At 40.0% G+C, this 24,406-nt stretch overlaps 2 protein-coding genes across 3 annotated transcripts; both read right to left on the bottom strand.

Moving 5' to 3' along the window:
* Window positions 1-263: 263 nt before the first annotated feature.
* On the bottom strand, window positions 264-7,002 carry LOC146667350 (uncharacterized). Of its 2 annotated transcripts, none has more exons than XM_085409052.1 (5): window positions 5,940-7,002; window positions 5,357-5,674; window positions 4,428-4,520; window positions 2,317-2,403; window positions 264-1,441 (listed from the first exon to the last, which is right to left on the bottom strand). In XM_085409052.1, exons 1-5 carry the CDS (start codon window positions 6,031-6,033, stop codon window positions 1,377-1,379), a joined length of 657 nt encoding a protein of 218 aa, XP_085265178.1. In that variant the 5' UTR covers window positions 6,034-7,002; the 3' UTR covers window positions 264-1,376. The 2 variants fall into 2 exon arrangements, with proteins under 2 accessions (XP_085265178.1, XP_085265177.1); XM_085409051.1 differs by having other exon boundaries at window positions 5,357-5,677; window positions 5,940-7,001.
* A 6,347-nt stretch (window positions 7,003-13,349) lies between these two features.
* On the bottom strand, window positions 13,350-24,157 carry LOC146667349 (uncharacterized). Its single transcript, XM_085409045.1, has 5 exons — window positions 23,954-24,157; window positions 21,180-21,521; window positions 20,975-21,046; window positions 20,778-20,870; window positions 13,350-16,589 (listed from the first exon to the last, which is right to left on the bottom strand). Exons 1-5 carry the CDS (start codon window positions 24,003-24,005, stop codon window positions 16,465-16,467), a joined length of 684 nt encoding a protein of 227 aa, XP_085265171.1. The 5' UTR covers window positions 24,006-24,157; the 3' UTR covers window positions 13,350-16,464.
* Window positions 24,158-24,406: the final 249 nt, after the last annotated feature.

Below are 24,406 nucleotides of genomic sequence, written 5' to 3'. Positions count from 1 at the left end.
CGTGCAGAAATGTTGGCCAATCAGAAGTCTAGAAGCCTCGGTGGGAAAAAGTAAACAAAGCTGGGGCATAGAAGCAGAACCGAGTCGTATGTGTGGACGGACAGTAACTGTGTGTATATGTAAGCATTTAAACACTGCAGAGAGTAGAATTAACAGTATTGTAGAAATTCATTTCACCGAAACAATAACGTGGTGCACAGTGTGACGCATGCACCAGTTTATTGTATTTCCAGACTTGCTTTCGGCACATTTACAGGGCACGCTACTCTGTTTTTTGTCAGACTTGAAATAGCCGAAATACCTTCACACTACGGAACTTCTATGGCTCTTCCGTTCGACAATCTCTCCGGCGTTGGAACCATCATCTGTTTTCTCTTCGGTCACGCTCGGTTGATTTTTCTAGTCGGCACACTCATTTCCTCCATTATGCGCTGGCTGCTTCCCAAACAAACACACGTGCGGCTTGGCACTTGTGCTGTACGTAACAAGTCACGCGACGTGACGCTGCGGCTGTGATTGGTTCGGCTCTGCGCTGCTTAATTTGGATTGGCTGACCTTTTTTTTTTTTTATTTTTTATTTTAAGAGGACAAGAGCGGCGAGGTCTATCGCGATAGCTTAATTTCTCTATCGAGTAAAAGTTATATCGCGATACATATCGTTATCGTTCTATCGCCCAGCTCCCCCCCACACACACACACTAGGCCAGCCTCGCAAAGTTTCAATGTACAAAATATATGTGCAAATCCAATGAACCCACATTACATTCACAGCAGAACATAAACATGAGTTTAAACTGAGAAAGTGTCATTTTCAGAACATTAGCTCATTTTGACTTTGATGGAAGCAGCAAAATGTAGGACAGATAGATGTGATAGCAATATGAAAATCATAGGTGACATGTGAGTTCAAGTTTTCAGAAAATTTGAACTCTGACCTTAACCTCCCACATATGTGAACATGATTATTTTGGGTCGTCTAGGCTACAGTTCCTCAATTTTGCTGTACAAAGCCTGATATCAGATTCTCAGAAACTACATCAGGTTTGTTTTTACATTCACCAGGTCTCAGTCCAAATAACAAAGACAAATTACAAATTCATCAAATGAGAGTTTGGGTCTTAGGAGGTTAAGGACAAGGTCAGAGATTCAAACTCATCTGAGAGGCACCTCTGGCATCACTTTGTCGTCGTGTTCTAGACTCATTGTGTTCACATGTAAAACCTCATTTACAGCTAAGAGCTTGTGTTTTCTTTACACATATAAAACAATTTTTTAAAGTTTAAACATTTGACACACATTCTATAATAAACCCACATCTTATGGACAGCACATGAGATTTGTTAATCACTGCATTCTGCTAAATTTCACAAGATGGTTTAATTTTCAGTGCGATCATCATTTGGTGGCTGGATCCATCCTCTGCACCGTCTCACAAAGCCCTCTGCAAAAAACAAATACTTTTTATGGTAGAATATGAAGCTGATTGAGGGTTTTTTTCCTCCAAAACTTGATTCTGTTCATCTGGACGTAGTGTTTTGTGGGAGAAACGTTTCGTCACTCATGCGAGTGACGTCTTCAGTCTCAGCTGACTGCAGGTTTCCACAAATCTTATCAACAGCACATTTGCATAATGACTGAAACCAGCCCACTGAGGGAACAATGGGCTGGGAGGTCAGGTCCTTAATCTTAATTATGCAAATTCTCATGACCACTGATCAACAACCACTGACCAGAACCCACTGATCAATGGCCATGGGTACCATTCACAGAGAGTTGGGGAATGGCTGCAATCACAGCATTGTGAGATGGTGACAGATAAACCCTCCTCGATTCAGAGATGGTCTTTCCACGTACTGTTTATGAGATTGGGGAAACCTGCAGTCAGCTGAGACCATTTCTCCCACTGAAAACGCTACGTCCAGATGAACACAATCAACTTTTGGAGATTTACTTTCCTGGAATATTGAGAATGCATCAAGACAAAGTTTGTTTGTTTGTTTTAAATTAAGAAACCTAAACAAAAGTTTTACTAGACGAAAAAAAAAAACACTACATCAATTACTTTCATGGTGAAAATGTAAATATACAGTAATGATTATAACACAGTCTACATTTTTACATTGATGAGAATGTAGGATGTGAGGATCCTACACTGAAAAAGACGGCAGAGATAAAGTCTGGATCCAAAAACAAGCAAGCAGGAACATTTATATGACCTTTGATTTAAGAGATGCATCAAGTTTCATCATCATCCAGCTTGCTGACAAAAGCAATGCCTAACTGAGAGGTTAACCGTTAGACTGACCACCAACTTACCGAGCTTTCCAAGCAATCCCAGAACAATCAAGAGAAGAGCGACGCCGCAAGAAAGAGCAATCCCAATGATAAGCATCATGTCACCACCTAGAAGTCAGAGATTGAAAACAAGGGTCAGTTTATTCCAACATCATTCTTTAATATATCCACATGACACACAAGTCACGCAAGTCCTGCGGTGAAGGGAAGGTCAAACCACAGATGCTCTCATTGGTCAGGATTTGAGATTTCTGTCACTTCTGCCTTGACTGTAAGAGTTCAGATTACCATGCGTGATGTGGACACCTCAATTTAAATGAGGTCATTTTTAACCGACTATCAAATGCAGCAACTAACGCAGCAGTTTTTTTTTTATGCACTTAACTCAATTATGCTGCATTTTGGACCTGGTTTAATCAACCACACGAATTTCATGTTCAGGTATTTTTCTAACCATCTGATGTTTGAAGTTTAAAAATCAGCCACAAGTTATAATGCTTGTGTTTACAGCAAGGGTGGGAACTCCAGGCCTGTCCTGCAGGTTTTAGATGCGTCCTTGATCCATCACAGTGGATTCAAATGGCCAAAATGCCTCCTCAACATGTCTTCACGTTCTCTAGAGGCCTGGGAATGAACTAATCGTTTGATTCAGGTGTGTTGACCCAGGGTGATCTCAAACCTGCATGAGGCCAGAAGGTCCCCACCCCTGGTTTAGAGCAAAAAGTGAGAAAACCTAAGAGCGTTGTTCATTTTCACCCAGTACTGGATTGCCTAGACCACAGAAATCTAAGTGAATACTTGTTTTCAAACCTCAGGCAGTCCAGATAGGTTACAAACTGACATAATGCACAGCAGCCTAAAATCTAAACAGAACAGGTCATTTTAAGGATACCCCACAGATCAGGCGTGAATGAACCTGAACTTCATGGCCTTGCTGGGCAAAAATATCAGTAACACAAATATTCACACTAAGCAAGGCAAGTTTATTTATATAGCACAATTCAAGGTGATCCAAAGTGCTTTATAAAGACGTTAAAAAACAAAAACAAATAAAAAGCACGATTTAAAATGAAAAAAAGGAACAGTAGATAAAATCAAAACAGATAAAATCAGTAGTTAAAATGTTAGTTTTGAAATTTAAGCTTAACAGTGTGGATTTGGTGCTTTATTCAAATGCAGCTGAGAATAGGTGAGTCTTCAACCTGGATTTAAATAAACTGAGTGTTTCAGCTGATCTGAGGCTTTCTGGGAGTTTGTTCCAGATATAAGGAGCATAAAAGCTGAATGCAGCTTCTCCGTGTCTGGTTCTGACTCTGGGAACTGATAAAAGACCGGATCCAGATGACCTGAGGGATCTGGAAGGTTCATACTGGGTCAGGAGGTCACTGATGTATTTTGGTCCTAAACCATTCAGAGCTTTATAGACCAGCATCAGAACTTTAAAGTCTATCCTCTGACGGACAGGCAGCCAGTGTAAAGACCTCAGAGCTGGACTGATGTGGTCCACTTTTTTGGTCTTAGTGAGGACTCGAGCAGCAGAGTTCTGAATGAGCTGTAGTTGTCTGACTGATTTTTTTTTTTAGGTAGACCTGTAAAGATGCTGTTACAGTAATCAAGCCTACTAAAGATGAATGCATGGACTAGTTTTTCCAGGTCCTGTTGAGACATCAGATCTTTTATCCTTGAAATATTCTTGAGGTGATAGTAAGCTGACTTTGTTATTGTCTTAATGTGTTTTTCTAAGTTTAGGTCTGCATCCATCACTACACCCAAATTTCTCGCCTGGTTTGTGGTTTTTAGATGTATAGATTGAAGTTCTCTGGTGACCTGTAATTGTTTTTCTTTGGCACCAAAGACTATTACCTCAGTTTTGTTTTTGTTTAGCTGGAGAAAATTGTGGCACAACCAGTCATTGATTTCCTTAATGCACTCAAGCAATCTCACATTTTGTGAAATCACATGAGGAAAAAGAACAGCTTCATCACTGATGTGTGTATGCAGAGCCTGCTATTATGCATACTGTTTCACTGTCATGATTTAATGGATACTTAAAAGAAGTGAGCAGTCATTCAAAGGTTTTGAAGGTTGTGTCTCAACCAAAATCCTCTGGAGAAGAGCTCAGAGTAACTTACGTGGACCGACTTTCTCCACCGTCGTGTTGAGAGGAGCTCCAGTTGTGCTGAAACCATCCTGCCCCTTTTGCTTTTTCAGTTTGTCTTTGGTTACTGTTTAAAATAAATAAATAAATAAATAAATAAAGAAAGAAATAAATAAAAAAAGAGAGAGAGACGTTCTCGTTAGCAGTGGTCTCCAACCTTTTGTGCGTCATGGACCGGTTTATGTCCGGCCTTTAAGGTGTTGCAGAGAAATACAACAAAAATAAAACCAGTACCAAAAAAAGGACGATTTATTCATAACACACGGGAAAAGACCCAGTTAAGTTAAAAAACAAAAAACCCACCAACACCAAGCCTCAACTCTCACAGACCGGTACCAAACGAGTCACGGACGAGTACTGGTCTGTGATTGTTGACCGCTGGTCATTAGGATTCACACCACTAAGAAATAACCACAGTCACACATCTGGAGCTGTGCTGTGTCCAGGTTCAAGTCTTATATGTTGGGGTCGGGCATGAAACAACTTGTTCAGGCCTGTCTATGACCTGCATGGTCACTCACTGCCTGCTGTCCCATTTTAGACATGCACCCCTTTTGTGAGATTTGGATGCATCCCATTACTAACATGTACTCTAGCCTCAGGCTAGCCTCAACAGGTTTGCATTACAGACAAATCCACAATTAGACTACTTTCATGTTCACTCACTCACTCACACACACACACACACACACACACACACACACTCACACACACACACACACACACACACACACACACACACACACACACACACACACACACAAATCATTTTCAGTTTTAAATCATGTTATTCTATGTTTGCGTTTCCCCAAGTGGAAGATCATTTTATATCATTAAGTAGATTTCTTCATTACATTCATATCAAGTACATCAGACAACACAAACTATTACTCAGGTCCTTACCATTAAGTTGAACACTACACTTGATCCCGAGGTCCATAACGAAGCCTGTGTATTCTCCACTGTGGGACATCTGCACTGAGGGGATCCACAGTGTCAGACTTCCTCTGTTCAGGTCTTCACGTCTGACTGTTGCATCCATCTCTGCATCATGCGACTCCTGTTGGTGTCGATAGGAGTAGACGACCACACTCGGTTTGGTTCTTGACCAGTCCACGGTGAACGCAGACAGGTTGACAGGGGGGACCACATAAAACGGGAGGATGACATCATCACCTTCCTTTGCTTCAATTTCCGTAACCGGGCAAATGGCTCGAGGTTCTTCTGGAGAGAAACAACAACTTGAGTACCTTTGAATTAAGGTCACGATCTCATACCTTAAAACAGCAGCTGTTTCAGCTGAACACTGCTCCTGGACCCGTTTTATACTTGAACATAGAAGTTATGTGCTGTCCCCCGAGAATAATCAGCGAGTTTGCTCAGGTCACACACGCCAAACGGCTTTTCCTAAAAACAACAAGTGAAGAGCCCGCCCTGCTAATGCCACCCACGAGCTAAACAGCCAGCAAAGTGCAAGTCAAGTTACCCTTCAGAGCTCCATCAGATGACGGAAAACACACAGCTATGCATGACATGAGGAGGAGGTCGCGTGGGGCACAAAGACGAACAGATGATCTCATCTTGTTTCACAAACCGGTTTAGCGCGCGCGACTTCATTCAAGATCGCGCAGCCTGAAAGGGAAGTTACGCCAGCAGCCGGCGAAACCTACGTCAGTCTTCCACGACGTGCCGTTTTCACACTGACCCATCAGCCCTCTCCTAAAAGATAACCGGACCAATAACTGACCCCGCCTCAGCCGCTTACTTCCAACACCCCGCTTTTGGTCCGGTGTGTAGGAGTCTTTCAGAAAGTACACACCCTACTGTACAAAAGTCTCGAGCCACCGATCATTTCTGTTTTGAACGTCAGCTGCCGATCGTGTGGTTGTCCTGCACTGCTCGTGTGTCTGGGATCACTGCCATGCTGAAGTCAGATGGGTCCAAATCAGTCAGCGCCTTTCTGCCACTCCTTTTGTTCTGCATTTGTCCAGTTGCAAGGACACACTGCACAGCATGATGGGATGATGGCACTGGTCTTGGTCTAATAAGTCTTTGAGAATGGCCTCGTCGGTACAATCACGCCTGGTCAAGAATCCAGCGTCCAAAATGTTTTTTGAAAGACCTTAAAATAAAACTATTGCTCAAGATGACTTAATACATTTACAACAACATCCAGATACTTGGGGGCAAAAGAATCCAAAACTTGTGGAGTGGTTCGTGACTTTCTGCACAATGCTATGCAACAGTGCAAAAACCAAACAATCTGTTCTCAGCTGAGTAAAGTATATTCAAAAGACCAATATTATCTTCTGACCTGATCCACTCGATATCCCAAACCTTTAGAGAATACTTACTGAATAACCTGGAGTCTTCACTGTCATCATTACTGGGAAGCTACCACACGAGGCTTTGATAACAGTTTAAAATGTTGACCGCAAAAGTTCACAAATTAAGAAACTCTGATTTCCTCGCAAATATTTATTTGTCTCCTCGCCATCAAAATATGTTTTGAACAAAAAAATTCAAGCAATACATGCAACCAATTAAACACAAGCATGCAGGAACATTGCAGACTTACATTTACAAAGATAACTCACACATTTAGGTGGAAAACAATTAAAAACACGTTACCCAGTGCACGCAGAAGAACAACTCTCCCTCCATGTTACACGAACACATGACAACGCTCCTCCCCCGACTTCCTCGTCCTAGCTGAATTTCGCGCCTTTTAGAAAGACTCCGAACGCTTATTGGCTGACTGTGGCGCGTACTTACGTCGTGGACGTACTTTTTGGCGGAATTTTTTTTCCAAAGAACTTTATTTAAAACACGATTGGACAAACTGCTTCTTTAAGAAGTTTCCCGTTCACGGAAAAAAAAAACATTACGTAAATCCACCGTGCTCGTGTACAGAGAAAAAAATACAATCTTAAAAACATTATGGAGGACGCTGTATATTCAACCAGCACATCATGATTTTTAGCAGATTGTTTGTTCTGCCTCTCAGAGTCCCAATTCATTTTTGGAATTTAAAACATAACCAGTAAGTCACTCAGTGATTGTTCCCAGATCTGTAACCATTAATTTACTTAAAAGACATCAAGGCCAAATTGTTGAACAGAGGGACAATGTAGTTAAAACAAAAGAAAGAATAAAATGAGTTAAAATGTTACAAGACATCCATAAAATAAAGTAAGCATACGCTTATATAGAATAGAATGCCTTTGTTGTCACTATACAGATGTACAATGAGATACAGAGCATCTACTCAGTGCAAACATGTAGAAGGAAGGGGGGGGGGGCACAGTTTATGCATATACTTATATACATAAATGGCTATACAAGCATATATGTGCAACAGACACACACACACACAGCAAAGTGCTACATACACTAAACAAAAGCACACACTATTCCAATATGAAATACAATAACACAGATCAAATACGAGTCTCTAAATGGGAACAAGGATGAGCTTTTAGAAACGCTTAAAACGATCCAACGTAATTAATTTGAATTAAGTTGTACTTAAATCAGCTGTAACGTAATGAGAGCAGCTTGAGAATCTAAAATCATTTTGATCACTCAGCCAATCAAAGACAAGCACAACATTGTACTTCACTCATTTCTCAAGAAGCCTTGTTCGTGTCGTATTTCATTGTTGAATTCTCCAAAGACTGAAGTTCAACGTGGCTTGAACGGTCCACTCCTCGTTTCTGCCCTGTCAGCTTCCCCACGCATTGCCCTTGATAAACACGCAAACATGGAAAGACGCACTTGTAATAATTTATGCAAAATGGAGTAAAAATGAGAAAAAAAAAGCATAAAAGAAACTTAAGTTGTCTTCAGACATTTCAAGTTGAACAATAAAAGTTTGTGTTTGGCTTATGTGTTTTATTTACATTTAATACCAGTGTAATGTATAATTTTGCTGTTATTCTCTGCTTCCTGTTTCAGTGCGTTTTCCTCTGGTATCCATGACAGATTTTCATCCTAATCAAACACCAGACTTGCCAGTAATCTCTAATCAAAGGTTTAACTATTAAAGCACACATTCTTGCACTAAAGTTGATCAACTTACGGATCTTTACGCGTTTCTTCAGACAAAATCCAACGACAGCCAGGAGAAAGACGATACCAACAGGAAGGAGAACGGCAAGACGTTTATCTGAAAGAATCAGAAATTAAAAGGCAAATTAATGTGATGCCATTCATGAATTATTATTACATTTAGATCATTTTTAATTCAAATTTATTTTATAAAACCTTGTAATTACAAATTTAGCACAGTTGTTGGCTGGAGGGAAGCTGAAATGGGTCAAGCACAGACGGCTGTGTCAGGATCTGAGACTTCTCTTCCCAATATTACTGCCTGCACACTAACAGAACTAACAGATATGCAAAGAAATTAAAAATAAATAAAATAAATAAGTAAAGCAGTTGGAACAGGACACCAAAAAATCTGCTGGTGAGGAATTTTTCAAATATCATGTATCAGTGTTGAAGCCAGTTCCTTTCACTTTAATTGTGTTGAACTCTGATAAGTAATGGAAAAAGTATTGCAACAATGTGACTGACAGAAGATGAGTTGTGCAGTCTGGTGACTGGTGGCATGCTGACAACAGCAGTTTTTGTGAATTTTAACGCAACCTTTAAAGCTTAGGTACTTTCAAACCTTGACTTCACAAAGAGGAAGCTAGCCCTCTACACGACTTCACGTGTAACCCACTTCTCTAGCTCATACACGAGTTTTCACAGGAACTGCATGCAGCCAACAATGCAAAAGTGAGTCATTTTTCAGAATATAAAAATCAAACCACAAGTTTGCAGTATGAATGAAGAGTTCTTTTATTTTTAAAGATGTTTATCATTGCAGAAAGCTGATTCCTAGTAAAACACTGGGGATGGCTGCAGTGGACTCTGCTATTGCGCTTGATGCATCACTTTCATGACTTAATGGGACACTTAAAAAGAAACGATTCGTCATCAGCTCAAAATGTCTGCTGTGAAGAAAAAAAAAATGGGTCATTCAACATCTTTTCTCTGTGTTGTGGTGAGGTCTGCATTAAGGTCTCTACTGGTAATACAAAGCAGCCTGAGCTGAATGCTGTTGTGATTTCACACTATAAATAAAACTAAATTGAACTTAATTAAGCGAAAAGAAGAAAAGTTCAAAGTCACTTGCCTGGATCATTTGGCTTCAGCGTTGTGGTTGTGCTGTGGAGATTTGGAGATGTGGTTGTGCTGGACCTGACATTAATCTCTTTGGTTACTGTAAAAATAAATAAATTCTCAGAATTTGAAATATATGAGACTGTCTAAACAAAAGAAAATTTTTATTTTTTTTAAAAGATAGCATGTCTGATAGTGTCCTCCAAGTCCATGTTAAATTACTTTGGATAAAACAAAACAGAATAAAGTGCTATTTTAATTTTATTGTGTTCCACTTCTCTTCCGCTTATCCTTGTTAGGGTTACAAGGAGGAGCTGGAACCTATCCCAGCTACCATAGGGCAACCGGCAGGGCGCACCCTGGACATGGTGCACCCTGGACATGTGCCCCGTGGGCAGGTGCCCAGTCTGACACAGGACTAACAAATAAAGACCACACTCACATTCACACCTGTGGGAAAGTTATAATGATAAGTGGAAAACTAGATTGCTGTGAAACTGAACATCAACACAGAAAAGTACTAAACAACACAGCACAACATCAGCCAGATTCAGTCACATTCATGCCGTTCAAGCTTCCTTTGTGACAAAATCAAAATATACAAGGACACAACGGTTCACTCGGTGTTATCAAAGCTATAACTGTTAACATGAAATAAAGCCCTCACATCTTTTGCATATTATTTGGGACTGTTTACATTTAAAGGGAAAGTCACTTTTCTGCTCTTTCTTTAACCAAATTCCAAAACCAAATATAAAGGTACGTTTGACAAAACTTAGTATCAAACTAAACTTGGTTATTTAGAGTGTTTACCATTAAGATGAACGATGCAAAAGGCTTTCAGTTTTGGCACAAAACACCTGTAACGCCCACTATCAGACAGGCGTGCTGAGAAGATCTGCAGGGTTAGATTTCCTCTGCTAAGGTCTCCAGAGTCGATACTTGCTCTGCTTCTATAGCTCGCCGCCTGTGCACCATGATTTTCCTGCCCGTGTCGCCACGAGAAGACTACATCGTTCAAGTCAGTGTGTTTCCAGTCCACGGTATAAGCAGACAGGTCAACTGAGGGATCCACATAACATGGTAATGAGACATTACGACCTTCTTCTGCCTGAATCAGTGGGGATGGGCAATAGCTTTGAGGAGTTTCTGGGGAGGGAAAAAAAAGCAATATTTATATAATTTGACAGTCTCCAAATTACATTTGAATTCTCAACGAAATGTGTTAGTTTATTGTTCAGTAGCAGGACTTCAAGCATTCTGAGCCCACAGTCAGATATTTTTTACCCTAAGAAATTCCAAAGGACCCAGAGCAGGAAGTTTATAGACCATCTGCTCAGATGGAAATACCACCTTCCATCTAAAGTGTAACCATAACTGCACTCTTATTAACCGCATCGGTTCGCCATAAAGCCAACAATGATGCAAACAAAAACCACTCCGACAAAATAAGCTGATGATCACGATTTCTGTTCGCAGCCAAAGAAAAAGCCGGTGCCGACTCTGGCGGCAGAGCACTACAAATGCTCTACTGCCGATAACCTGTTCGTTGACTGATTAAAAGTATCATCATGCCATTAACGGCTTTGGAAATCTTCCTCTCCCTGCTTTCTTATCAGTGTTGCGCCAAAAATTGATTTAGTGTTTCCGCTGTGAACTTCAAGAGTGGAGAAGCCACAGAATTGCATCACACAACAGAAGCCATTAGGTTTTTAACACCGGTAAAATCATACAGGCTTACAAATACACGAACAGCCTGTAGTTATCCTGGTGATGTAAACGTACAAACTTTCCATTTAAATAAGTTCGAGTTACCTGCTGAAGAAAAAACCCCAAGAAAGCACAGCGCGATGATCGGAGCGGGTGTGTCCATCAGGGAAGCCAAAACATTTACGCGGCCAGTTAAGCGCAGGTTCGTTTAAGCTAGCTGTAAACGAGCTAGCGCTTAACGACGAACCACCTCCCTCCCGTCCGCAGACATCGTTTACCCGTCTACACTGTAAATGTCACTAAATGCCGCTGTTAGCACAAGTTTAGGCACGTTTTTGTTTTTTCAGATTACATGTTCTTTATAGGAAAAATGTCCGTTTACAGGGAATGTAATGAATCATCAGAAATTCCCTGATTGCACTGCTCAAAAGAAATTGTTTTAAATGCTCTGAAATTCTCCTTTTTATATCAGCTACAAACCTCAGGATAAAGCAGCCAAAATGTACAGTTGCACTGCCGCATTTAGACGCTGATCGCACACGGTTCTTCCAACTTTGACTCACTGTGCAAACTCCCACATGGTTTTACGTCGTGTGTGGATATCAAGTATTGCCAAGCATAAGAACCACGATTCAAATAATTTTCCTAATGGTATAAAAGGATACTTCATATTTCCATGGTCTAGGTACAGTATACACCCTCACAGTGGCACTCTGTCAATATCAACTCTGATATCTGTCTAAATAGTGATAGCGGGTCAGGGGAGGGTATCCAATAACCTTCTTACTATTAGGCAACAGTCCAACAAAGTTCAGTTAAACTGCAAGAGTCACTATAACATACAGTCTGCTTCTAAATTGAAACTAAATGAAGTTCCTGGAATAAGACGTCAGAAACAGGGTGTCTGACCGGATAAGTCCTCTGGAGAGCATTACATTGGCCCCTAATATCACTGTCTGGAATGTTGTGGGCATTTTTCTATCGGAGTTCTTCAGCATCCAACAAATCTCTAGAAACACAGTACTCTCAAAACTCGCAATATCCTGTGTCAGAGCGATTCTGGAAAAGTAGTATACTACTAGTAGTACACTAGGCTGGACGGCTCAAGCAGACTTACCATCTGGAAATCCTACTCAAAAGATTTTGGCTAAAGGTACAAATCTCAGCTAGAATGATTACTCATATGATAGATTATATTCTTCTAGTAGTAAAGTTTAAAAAAAACAAACAAACCATGTTCAGTGTGTTCTCACCAATCCAGCTTCAGAATCCTCCACAGAGGAGCCGTCCTGGTTGGATTATTCATTGTTTCTGGTGTCACCAGCAGACCTCAGCACCGTACTCATTTGAACTGAGGGAAAGAACATCTCTATAATTTTGCTGCACATTACAGGGTCTCCACTTTTTCCACAAAATAGAGGCTGCTCAGCCCCTTTTGTGTGTAGAGGCTCTTTGTTGGTCTTCTGCTTCAGGTACCTGTGCTCCACCAGATCAACATGCTGTCCCAGGATGGACCGTCTTATAGGCATCGTCCTCAAACTGAACTCACTTTCTCTGGTCTTGTTCTTATTCAGAAGTAGATCACTTCTCCCACTGTGCATTTCGAAAGGCTGATTTTATATTTCACAATGCAAGAGTTAATTTAGAGTGGCCGAGTAACTGTAGGGTGAGATACTATGAAGCTGAAGTTGATAGTGCCTCCATGTTTCCCTATGTCGTCATTCAGAATTAAGAAAGATAAATAAAATAATTAAACAAACCTGATGAGATTTTGGAGCACCAAAGACATTTCCAAGGGCTTTTACTTTGAAATCCAGTCAGACTGACTTGAAATTAAGGTAAGGTAGGTCAAACTGGGAGGGTCTTACATAATACTTAACACACACACAGAAAATTACGTTTTTCTCCTTAAAAATGTAATACATTTAGAAAGAAAGAAACAATTTAGAGAGCACACGTAGCACAATTGTAGCAAAATAACATTTCAACACAACGGAGCAAACATTCAACACAATTAATTGTAGATACTTTATTTATATAGCACTCTTAACAGAATAAGAACCACAAAGTGCTTCACAATAATATAAAACATACATAAAACAGCACAATCGAACAAACTGCACAATTCTAGTTAAAAGCCAATCTAAATGAAAGAGTCTTAAGCTGCTGTTTAAAAGAATGAATGCAATCAAGGCAATGTAAAGATGGAGGCAAAGCACTCCACAACCTGGGGGCCACCGCTCTAAAACATCTCCTCTGGTCTTAAAACGACCAACAGCTTTTGATTAGAGGATCTCAGGCTGCGAGAGGGAGCGTGCGGTTGTAAAAGATCAGAGATGTGGGCAGGAGCCTCGTGATTCAGAGCTGGTGAAAGCTTAACGAGTGTCAGTATAAGTGTATAAGTATACTCTTTGAGACGATCATAACCTCATGCTTGGAGTAATAGGGTTTGGCCAGAGCACGTCTGGAACTGGTGCAGAATGTTGCGGCACGGTTTTTAACTGGTAAAAGAACATTTAAGCATATTACTCCGGTTCTGGCCTCCTTACACTGGCTTCCAATTAAATTTAGGATCAATTTTAAAATCCTTTTACTGGTTTTTAAATCCTTAAATGGTCTGGTACCTGAATATATATGCTGCCCCTCATTCACTCCGGTCAGCTGAGCAGGTGTTGCTCAGAGTCCCTAAATGATGGATGAAACTTGGAGGAGACGGAGCGTTCTATATTGTGGCCCCAAAGCTTTGGAACGATCTTCCTCTTCACATCAGGAACTCTACATCAGTGCTGGTTTTTAAATCCAGATTAAAAACTCATTTTTATTTACTCGCCTTTGGTCGGCCATGTGTTGTTTTTAAAGTGCTATATAAATAAATTATGGTAAGATAAAATCGTTTAATGTGCAAACACGTGACAGGGGTTTCAAATGCAACTGCAAAATTAGCCACTTGGGGATTGTTTGCTAGCTAGAATGACAAAATTAGTGAAAGGTAAGTTTTGCTTAACCTTGTAAGCCCATCATAGAACAAGTCTTTACATTTTTCGATGCTATAGTGTCAGTTTTTGGAGGATTTCAAGTTGCTAAACATACAATACATACATTACAATCACTGTATCGCAAATTTTAATAATATGTATGCATTAAGTCCATAGTAACGACTTAAATTGCTAAAAAGGTGCAAAAAACTACAAATAAATTAAAAATTATATTTTTTTAACACATTTTTCTAATAAAAGAGATTTCAGAGGTGAAAACTGTTGCAAAATAGTTCCGAACCACAGGAAATTTATTTTGTATCCTCAGAATTTCATTTCTAACAAACACTAATTTTTATAAACTGCTGCAAAAACAAAAATCGATCTTGTGCACAATCTGCAACAGCATGTGCCTCAAAAATAAACTATTTCCAACTGTGTCACAGAGACTATACAGAAAGTCAAAGATGAACTTTCTGAAAAAAAACAAAACAAAACAAAAAACTACATTTCCCACAAAATGAGGCGATAGTTCCTGCTGACAACATGATAAAGTTTATTCAAACGCAGGAAGTGCTGTGAACAGCTGATCAGATCAGCAAAATTTGTCTGGATAATAATAAATTTTTTGTTGTTTCTTGCACTTTTTGCAAAGCCATTAGTGGAAGGAAACTGCAACCTGGGACAAGTTAAATACTGATATGGAAGTACAACTCCTCTGTTTTAATATGCAAAAAATTATTGCTCTAGCTTATTTGGTTGCACTTCCACCAGGATTTTAAAATAGTTAATGGGATCGTGAACACTTTCATGGGCTTAGAAGGCTTTTAAATCCCTGCTACAAATTGCTATTAAGTAGGGCTGCCACAAATGATTATTCTGATAGTCGACTAGTCACCGATTATCTTTGCGATTAGTCGACTAATCAGATCATGCATCCAGCTTATTGCACCAGCTAATGCTATAACTATCATTAGCTTACAGCTTTAAGTGTTTAAGCTTTGTGCTAACTAACAATAAAGACAAGATGATAGTTTATTAAATGTTAATGAAGTTTGCAGATTATTTTGGTGAAGTTTAATAAACTCCTTGCTATCTAAGATATAACAGGACACCGGAGTAAATTCTCGAGCATCTCACACTTCTGATAATCAGCTGTCTGCTTGACGTTTATTCAGCTGTGTAAAAACTATAACTTTAATCTCAGCCAAACCGATTTACTCAGGAACAAATAAAATACTAAAAAAAGCCAAACAATAACATTTTTAAGTTATCTAAGTGACTTATATCATGTTTAACCTGAGTAGCGAAAGACTGCGGTGGGTTTGAAAACGATTTGCCGGGAGTCCGGTGTTCTCACGGCTCTAGTTAGCCTTGAACCCCGGCTAGCTATCGAGCTGGTCGGAGTGCTTTTGAAAATATGTGGTGTCCTGATAAACTGAGCAGATATTTGAGGTTTACACAGCTACATTCTCACCTGAAAATATGTTAAACGTTTATTTTGTGACCCAGAAAGAATAATAAGAGTAACATTAAAACTAACTACCTGCCGCCATTGTTGGAAACTGAGCAGGGCCGCGCTATGAATTCTGGGATAGGTTGGGCCACGACCCATCCCGACCCATCCTTCAAATCTGGGGAAATGAAGGACGCATTTCTGGGCCGCATTTGTCGGAGTGTTCGAGTTTGGACAGTCTTCGTCGTGTGGCTGTAACGTAATCGGCCTACAAATGCGGGCACAGGAGGATGCAGTTCCTGAATTTGGAAACAGCTTCTTCTTCGGGGTTTAACGGCAGCTGGCATCCTTGTACATGCAGTGCTGCCATCTTCTGTTTCAGTCCGTTATTACACTTTTAAATCCTACTACTTATTCCTGCGTATTTTGGAATCTTACAAAGCTTCAAACGACGTGTCGACTATTAAATCAGCCGTCGATGATTTTGATAGTCGACGTAATCGTGACTAGTCGACTGATCGTGGCAGCCCTACTATTAAGTAATTTGATTTTCCAAATAATTCATAAAACAATCTTACTTTTTTCTACGTTTCCAGGAAATATTTAGTTGCACCTGAGCAACTGACAGAAGGATCAGATGAATGGCCCAAATGGTGGATATTCAAAAAAGCTTCTTTTCTCTGGCCGTGATGATGAGATTATCCTTTCAGTCCGTCAGTTCCTCTTGCTGATGGTTTCTTGAGCTGTTCCTCTTCATCTCCTTTCTTTGCTCTGTTACCTTGGGTTTCCAGCTCAGAGTCTTTCTCTTCAGTCTTCCAAATCCCTGTGAGAACAAGAAAACCAGTTAGAAACTGAAATAATGCTGTACTATCCAAAAGCACTAAACCGAGGGCTGAATTAAAAAGCAAGGTTTCGTCTTATCCAGGTAAAAAATAGCTTCACCATTTCAGTCGGCAGCAAATAATTTCATTGTTCTACAAGCATTAACATGTGGTTCTAAAACATGTGGTTCTAAAACATGTGATTCTAAAACATCCAAACTGTACGTGCAGAAAACTTGACCTCTGACTTCAAGGTCAAGTCAAGGTCACTGGGAGAAACTCCAGGCCTCGAGAGCCGGTGTCCTGCAGGTTTTAGATGCATCCTTGATCCAACACAGCTCATTCAAATGGCTAAATTGCCTCCTCAACATGTCTTCAAGTTCTCTGGAGGCCTGGGAATCAACTAATCATTTGATTCAGGTGTTGACCCAGGGTGATATCTTAAATCTGCAGGACACTGGCCCTTGAGGCCTGCAGTTCCCCACCCCTAGTTTACAGGATCCTACAATGTGAATGCTAATGTTCGGTGGTTGCTGGCATACTGTTCTAAGCTGTGGTATGCTGGCGGAGCAGCACAGCAAAGAAGGACACATCCAGGCTGGAAAAACTGATCAGGAAGGCTAGCTCTGTGGTCGGCATGAAGCTGGACACTCTGGTGACAGTGGCAGAGAAAAGGACATTAAAGAAACTGCTGGACATTATGGACAATGCTGGGCATCCTCTGCACACGGCCATTAACAACCAGAGGAGCCTGTTCAGTGACAGGTTGCTTCTCCAAAAGACCAACAGACTTAAAAAACTCCTTGTTCCACACGCCAAACTGTTTAACTCCTCTCTGGAGGGGAGAGGGAGGGGAAACAGGAGGACAAAGGAGGAGGGAACAGCTGTAGTGCCTCTTCACTGTGCAATACTTAATATCCAACGGAGCAATAGACTCACAATACTTGAAATGTGCAAATCCCTTGTATTCTTATTCGTATTTATTTTATTTATCCCTTGTGTATACTCTGTATTTATATATATATGGTATATTTCTGCTCACATTCTGTAACTTCTGTCGGTGCTGTGCTATTGGAAACCGAATTTCCCGGAGGAACCCACCCGAGGGATTAATAAAGTTTTATCTAATCTAATCGATTGGAGAAGTTAGTGTTCATCCTTCAGCTTTACTGTGCTAATGTTTATATTATACTAACCATAGCTGTGTAGCTGGCACCACCAAGCACATCATTACATACCAGCTAGCTCAACTTCAGTAACCCTACAAACGTCACACTGCTGTTTAGCTTTTTATCTTTATTTGTGTGGGAAGTGACAGCAGAGGTGCACGTTTGAATTTTTCAGAAATCTCTCAGTCAGAACGTGGTATATTATATTTAACCAAAAAACAAACAAACGGTTTATCTGAAGATGGTCAGGTATAGGGACAGGCCTGAAAAATGAGTGAAAAAGCAGCCAATGATCAGACAAAAAAGTAAAGAACTGGTGCTCAAGACCACAAAAAAAAATAAATAAAAAAAAGATAATAAAATTAACTAAACACATAAGTAAGAAGGCAAGAAAGTCTGTCTCATTGGAACTAACGTACAAATAAATATGAGTGATTCAAGACTTTGTAGAGTCACTTTAAACGGAAGCTGCAACATAACCAGCCGAACCATCTGGAAAGTTAACCAGACGCACCCACCTGGAGACCAACAACACTTCACATGGGTGGATTTTCAGAAAGCCCGGCTGATGGCCAAAGTGCCATTTATGTGTTGAGCTGAATGTGCAATTTAGAAAACACTAGCTCCCATCTGTTTTATATCCATGTCGTCTAATGTTTAACAGTATATGCTTATTATGGATAGCAATAGTGTTTGATTAAAGGTACAGTGCGAAATTTGGAACTTCAAAGAGATTAAAAAAATCTAATTAATTTTAAACAAAATGAAAGTAAACTATGAGCACTCAGAAAATGAGCACAATTTAGCATACTATAATTTTATAAGAGATGGAAATTAGAAATGGTATCAGTGAGGGGGTACAACCTTAATATGAATGATATTATCTCATCATGCGCAGAACTCACAAAGAAGCCATCGCACACGCAAGAGCGTCTGGTTTGAATGTGCTGCTACAGTTTCACAGCGCAGAGAGCTTCCTGCGCTCTGAGAGAAATCCTGCTTATGCTTTTAAACTTACTTTTGCTGTCTGGAGGCAGACAAAGGTAGACGGGGTCCTAATGTGATTGGTCACTTTGATCGACACTTGAGGTTACTGCGTTAAACTGAGTTACACTGTGACAGGGACAGAAAAGCTGTTTTAAACTGCATTTATTTAGAAGTTGAAAAATAAAGGCTGCTGAATTAATCATCAGCAGTTACTGTTTGTTGTACATCAGTGGAAACACTGACAACTGTCACTGGATTATTTAATGTTAATTTAATTCTAAGGTTAGTTCTGAAGCCTCTGCACTGCTGCCCCATTAATCTGTTGTACAGTATTACACAGCTTTTAAAAATCACAATGAGAAGCACACATCATTGCTATTAAAAAAAACAACAACAACAACAGGAAAAAGTCGAGTAAACGTAATTTTATAAAATGTGTTTATGTTGTTGCCGGTGAGTGTACTTCACTCAGTGAAACAGCTGTACACATCTGGCTCCAGAGCTCCACACACCGTGACCACAGACAGTCTGTGGGGTGGACAGCAGAGCAGGATGTGACACACTGTCTTTGGTAAGTAGCTCATTGGTCTGAACTAGTGTCTGATGAACAGTTCAGGTTGTTGCCATCATGCTGTATGAATCTAAAAGGTCATATAACTATAACACACTATGCTTGTAGCTGCTGCATGCCAGGTGTTATCTGCTGTTTACAGCTGTGGAAGAAGTACCCATCCTAAATCCTATACTTATATGAAAAAGTAATACTACAGTACATGTGTAGTCTGTAAAAATACATTTTTACTGAAGTAAAAGTACAAATATTCTGCATTAAAATATACTTCAAACTCCATATAAGTGTTCAGTCATTAAAGTGTACACCACTGATGGGACTAATTCACTGAAGCTAAAAATCACACCACAATTAATTAGTTGATGTATATTTTATATGAATCTAATTCTGCGACATATGATTAGAGAAGTATTTGAATTTTTATAGTTATATTTTTTGAATAAAGCAAAGAGTTGATCTGTGCTACATATCAGTTGTGAGGATGTGTTGATGTTTTGAAAGCGCAGTTTGCTAGTTTAGCTACAGCAGTTACTTCTGTTGTACTGATTTATGACGGGCTTCACTTTAATGCTGAAACTCATCTTAAAGACTTATTAAAGACTTCAAGGGCACGTTTTGAAACGTGCCGTTACATGTGTTTCCTGCAGACTGAGCAACTTTATGTTGATTGGTTTAAACATCTTTATTTTAGCCAAACTTATAGTTGCCACATTCTGATGCACACTTTCTTTCCTGGTCCTCGTTATAAGTTTTAAGCTATGTAATACTGTACAAGAGAACTTACTTTTGAATCCTCTGCTTTCTTCAGCATTAAAGTAATACAGTGACAGTTTTGCCACTGCTATGTTTTCAAAATGTTAACAAGTATGGTTTAAAACAGCGTTTCTGTCGCTGCCACAGCGTACCTCAGTTTAACACAGTAACCTGAAGTGTGCATCAAAGTGACCAATCACATTAGCACTGTGTGCTACATTGGTCTCCGCCTCCAGACGGTAAAAGTACATTTATTCGTTTGAGCAGGATTTGCCTCTGAGTGCAGGGAGCTACTCGCTGAGTGTGAAACTATAGCAGTGTGTGCAATGCAGACTGTCTGCACGGTTTGTTGAATTTACATGCGTGGAATTTAAATGCGCTTGTGCATTTGTTATGACGTAAATATCATTCCACACCTTTACATCACTTTTTGTGACTTGTCGTTCAGTAGCTGTTTGTTAGGGGTGCATTTATTAGCGGAAACAAACGAGTGCTGGTTGTTTAAAATAGCTTTGCACCATAACGGAGCTCAGCCTGTACAGCCTGTGCTGAAAAACAAATAATGAATCCTCCTGTGGTCCTCGTTTGATCAATGGACTTCAGCTGAGAAACCAGATCTATGAATCAACTTGACTGAGCGTACCAATTCAAAAGCCTGAATGCAAAAGTCGGTGATGGCTAAATTAAAAATGTAATGCTGTTTAACTCACTGTTCTTGAAGAGCATCAGGAAAACAGGAGCTATGAAAAGAGCAAAGATGGGAATGAGGGCATAATAATGATGACGGTTCTCTGGTGCAGGATCTAAAGGGAAAAGCAAAGTGTTTGTAAGGTATACGTCTTGATTTTCTGTTTTTTTTTCAAACAAACTTAAAAACAAACCGATGACCTCATTGTGCCAGTCTTACCTGTATCTGGCATTTCCTCTGTTGCTGTTGTGCTGGTGTCATTCTCCTTAGTAAGGTTTTGCTTCTCTGTCACTGTTTCAAATGAGGTAAAAACCATCAAGTTGTTTTAATTCTGTTTCTTACTTACCTAACCATATACAATTCCAACATTTATTAAGTAATGCCAGTGATATCAAATAATGAACAAGCTCATGAACCAACTTACCAACAACATCAAAAAAACAGGCGTATTTTGAATTTGGGATAAACCATTTGTACTTTCCGCTATCAGACTGCTGGACTGATCGGATCCGTACAGTCATCAATCCTCTCCTCATGTCCTCATTGATGAACTTCACCCGGTTTCTGTATTGTGAATCAAGATCTTCCTTTCCATTTCGACAGGTGTAGATGACACTTGTGGGGTAACTTGTATTTCCATCGACTCGTTTCAGAACCAGAGAGGGGCACTTCAAGTTGGTTCTCGGGGGGATTTCACACTGAAAAGTGAGATCATCACCGTTTGATCTTTCGATTTCCTGAGTAGAGCTCGAAGTTTGAAGTTTTCCTGGAGAAACAAACAGTTTTAACATGAACAAAGACTGCACATACATTGTCTCCACTTTCAAGTTCATGCAGGTACATATGGTTAAAGCGGGGGTCACCAAGCTAAACAAGAAACATACAGCTATCTGTTAATCTGTTTACCCAGACAGTGCAAGTTGTACATACCAAGCATTTCGTTTAACGCGGGCTAACGCTAATAATTATTATTTTAAAAAAAAATAAATAAAAAAATCTTCCTCCAGATATAAGAATGAATCTTTTCTTATGGACTCAAACAAGTTTGGCTGAAAAACTGAATATGGAACAAGCAAAGCTTAATACTAAACAATATATATATTAGCTGTATAATACCAGTAGGCCAGCTCTGATAGGAATTTGGTATGGCTTCGCGGGCCAAATGTAATAGACTATGTGCACGTTAGCATATGCTGCTTCCGGTGCGGAAACTCCTGTGGGGAGCTTTGTTTCCGGTGTCCTATTCGCGCCTGGTTTACGGTCCAAAACAAGTAAAGCAAATGAATGAATCAAGCCGCGATTTACATTTCTATAGATGTCTCGGGCATTTACCCAATATATCTGTAAATGACGTTCATCGACTTGTTGATATTTTTCCCCCGCGCCTCAGAGCAAAAGAGAAAAGGGATTCAAATGTTATATTTCTCAGCTGTCCCTCGTGTATTGCGGGTGTTATGTCCTAAAAATAACCAGCGAGAGGTGAAATCAAGGAGCCAATTTTATTTTTTGACGGTGCAAAACGTTTCGTGGACATCGTGGACATACAGCACTGCACTTCAGAGTCACACTGCCAGAGATCGATGCAGAGATTCTGTACTGTACAGGAGAGACGTCACGGAGGAGATCGTCTGCAGCGATCAGGACGCAGGACGCAATGTGATGTAAAAAAAAAAAATAACCATGCAAACTTGCACTAAAAAAATCTGCGAAACAGCGAGGTGAAAGGTGAACCGTGTTATAGCGAGGGACCGCTGTAATTTTGAAGGTAAGTCACAACATAACCTTCGTAAATACTAATGTATAGAAACCGTTACCAGCAATCATTCATTTTTTGTGTGGCTTTTTTCAGGGTTTGTTAACATGCTGTGTAGGTGTGTACTTGACGAGCTGATCTCGACATAACGGGGGAAACATCTGGTTTGACTATTCTTCACCTGTAGTTTGAATGCTGAACATTTGCCTGTTTAAATCATGAGACCAGTCACTACACAGAGATGTGCTTCTGAATGTGGACGATGTGTCTTCTGCAGTGATGCAGTTCTGCTTGTGTTGAGTGATGTAAACAACTGATCGATCTAAACTCTTTAAACATCAAAGTTGATCATTAGATTTTTTATGACACAACAGTGGTGAGTGTTCCCACCTTCTGCTCTTTGTAACTTAACGCCATCTTTCCGTTTTCGAGTTCTGGACATGATTTTGGAGGATATATCTTCGCAGTAGTGATTGACCGCAAAGTAAAGCTACCGAAAATGTACAACCCCACATCCCATCTCAAACCAGGAAGTCAGCATTTTCTCGTGCAGAGGGTCTATTAGGCTGCGGGCTAAATTGGCGCGTGGGCCCGAGTTTGACACCTGTGTGTTATTTGATTATACAAGTTGTCAAAAGCAATATTTTGAATCACAGCCCAAGACCTCAAATAGCTTTTTTGTTGACAGAGTTTACAAACTTCCTAACAGTTTTCTATCATTGTACACAGCACGTTCCTCATAATCTTTTTCTTTTCTAAACGAGGATCATTTCAGAGACTTTTGTTTGTTTTGTGCCAGACTCTTTATATCACGATTATTTCACACACTTGTGAGTAAACCATACAAATGACAAACCTGCAGCAGTTCACTCATGAAATGTGAGGAATGCAAAACAATCAAGAACTTGCTTACTTGGGTATTTATTGCACTGTGTACCACATGAAATATACAATTAGTATAAAATCTTCCAAGTTAAAAGAGAGAAGCTAGACAAAGATTTCACCAAATTTGGAAAGAAGAAAGAAGAGTTTCTAAATCCTAAACTGCTAATACAAGCAACCTAGGTAGCCACAACACAATAACAACAATCGTTTAGCGTTTGCTAAACAATTGCTTAGCGCCTTAAAATTGACATTTGTGGCGTTATGCTGGGTTTACTACACTGTATATACACATCAGGTCTCAGTTCAAAAGAAAAACTAAGTTCAAAACTGTAAAAGCAGTTAGCTAAACAGAGCACAGGTACCTGTTGCTCTGTTAGCCTTAGCTTTCAACGAGTCGAGTGAGGTGGGAGAGTTTGAATAGCACACAGATCAATTAAAACGCAGTAACCTCTTTTAAAGGGTTCGTGAAACCCAAAGTAGTGTTGCCACATTGGGCTCAAAGCAGAAAAATAACCGTGTCCGTGTAGCTTCCAAAGTGGCGTACTCTTAAATGCACTTACCGGTGTGAAGCAACGCGAAAGTTAAAGCCAAAAAGAGCGTTTTTTCGAACATAGTTAAATTTGTTCAACCAGGATACGAAAACTTTACTTCAATACGGGCTCAGTTGGACTGATATCCAGAACCTTCTCACGAGAACAGATTAGGTTATTTCACGTCTTCAATGTTCCCGCGAAACATTTACATCTAATGGAGGCGGATCAGTTGAGAGGACCAATGGGCGGCAATGGTTGACAGGGAAGTGTGTGTTTGCTACGCATGCGTAAGAACGCAGTGACGTTTCATGTGTATATCTTCGTTGCGAATATACAGAGTGAGTGCCACTGTGTCTTGAGCACATTCTGGTTTATGATATCAAACACCTTCTAGTAGGAAGTCCTTTCTGCAGTCGCTTTGAAGTGCTAGGACACATGTTTATACTTTTTTGGGTGGCGGTTCGTCCTCTCGGGAAACAA

Source organism: Rhamphochromis longiceps, linkage group LG6 (genome assembly GCF_057381845.1).
Source record: "Rhamphochromis longiceps isolate RC_006_pf linkage group LG6, R_longiceps_female_GT1.1, whole genome shotgun sequence".
Lineage (NCBI taxonomy): Eukaryota > Metazoa > Chordata > Actinopteri > Cichliformes > Cichlidae > Rhamphochromis > Rhamphochromis longiceps.
Note: the sequence above shows the minus strand (reverse complement) of the source record. Positions and strands in the feature narration are given on the sequence as shown.

What these genes read in the sequence shown, in the direction of transcription:
- LOC146667350 (XM_085409051.1), bottom strand. Translation starts at nt 6,033, where the DNA reads ATGAGATCATCTGTTCGTCTTTGTGCCCCACGCGACCTCCTCCTCATG. An exon ending in ATCTGATGGAGCTCTGAAGG is followed by an intron (nt 5,678 to 5,939) that starts GTAACTTGACTT and finishes GTTTCTCTCCAG; the next exon opens with AAGAACCTCGAGCCATTTGC. An exon ending in GGTGGAGAAAGTCGGTCCAC is followed by an intron (nt 2,404 to 4,427) that starts GTAAGTTACTCT and finishes TCTGACTTCTAG; the next exon opens with GTGGTGACATGATGCTTATC.
- LOC146667349 (XM_085409045.1), bottom strand. Translation starts at nt 24,005, where the DNA reads ATGTTCGAAAAAACGCTCTTTTTGGCTTTAACTTTCGCGTTGCTTCAC. An exon ending in TTTCGCGTTGCTTCACACCG is followed by an intron (nt 21,522 to 23,953) that starts GTAAGTGCATTT and finishes TTGTTTCTCCAG; the next exon opens with GAAAACTTCAAACTTCGAGC. An exon ending in AGAGGAAATGCCAGATACAG is followed by an intron (nt 20,871 to 20,974) that starts GTAAGACTGGCA and finishes TTTTCCCTTTAG; the next exon opens with ATCCTGCACCAGAGAACCGT.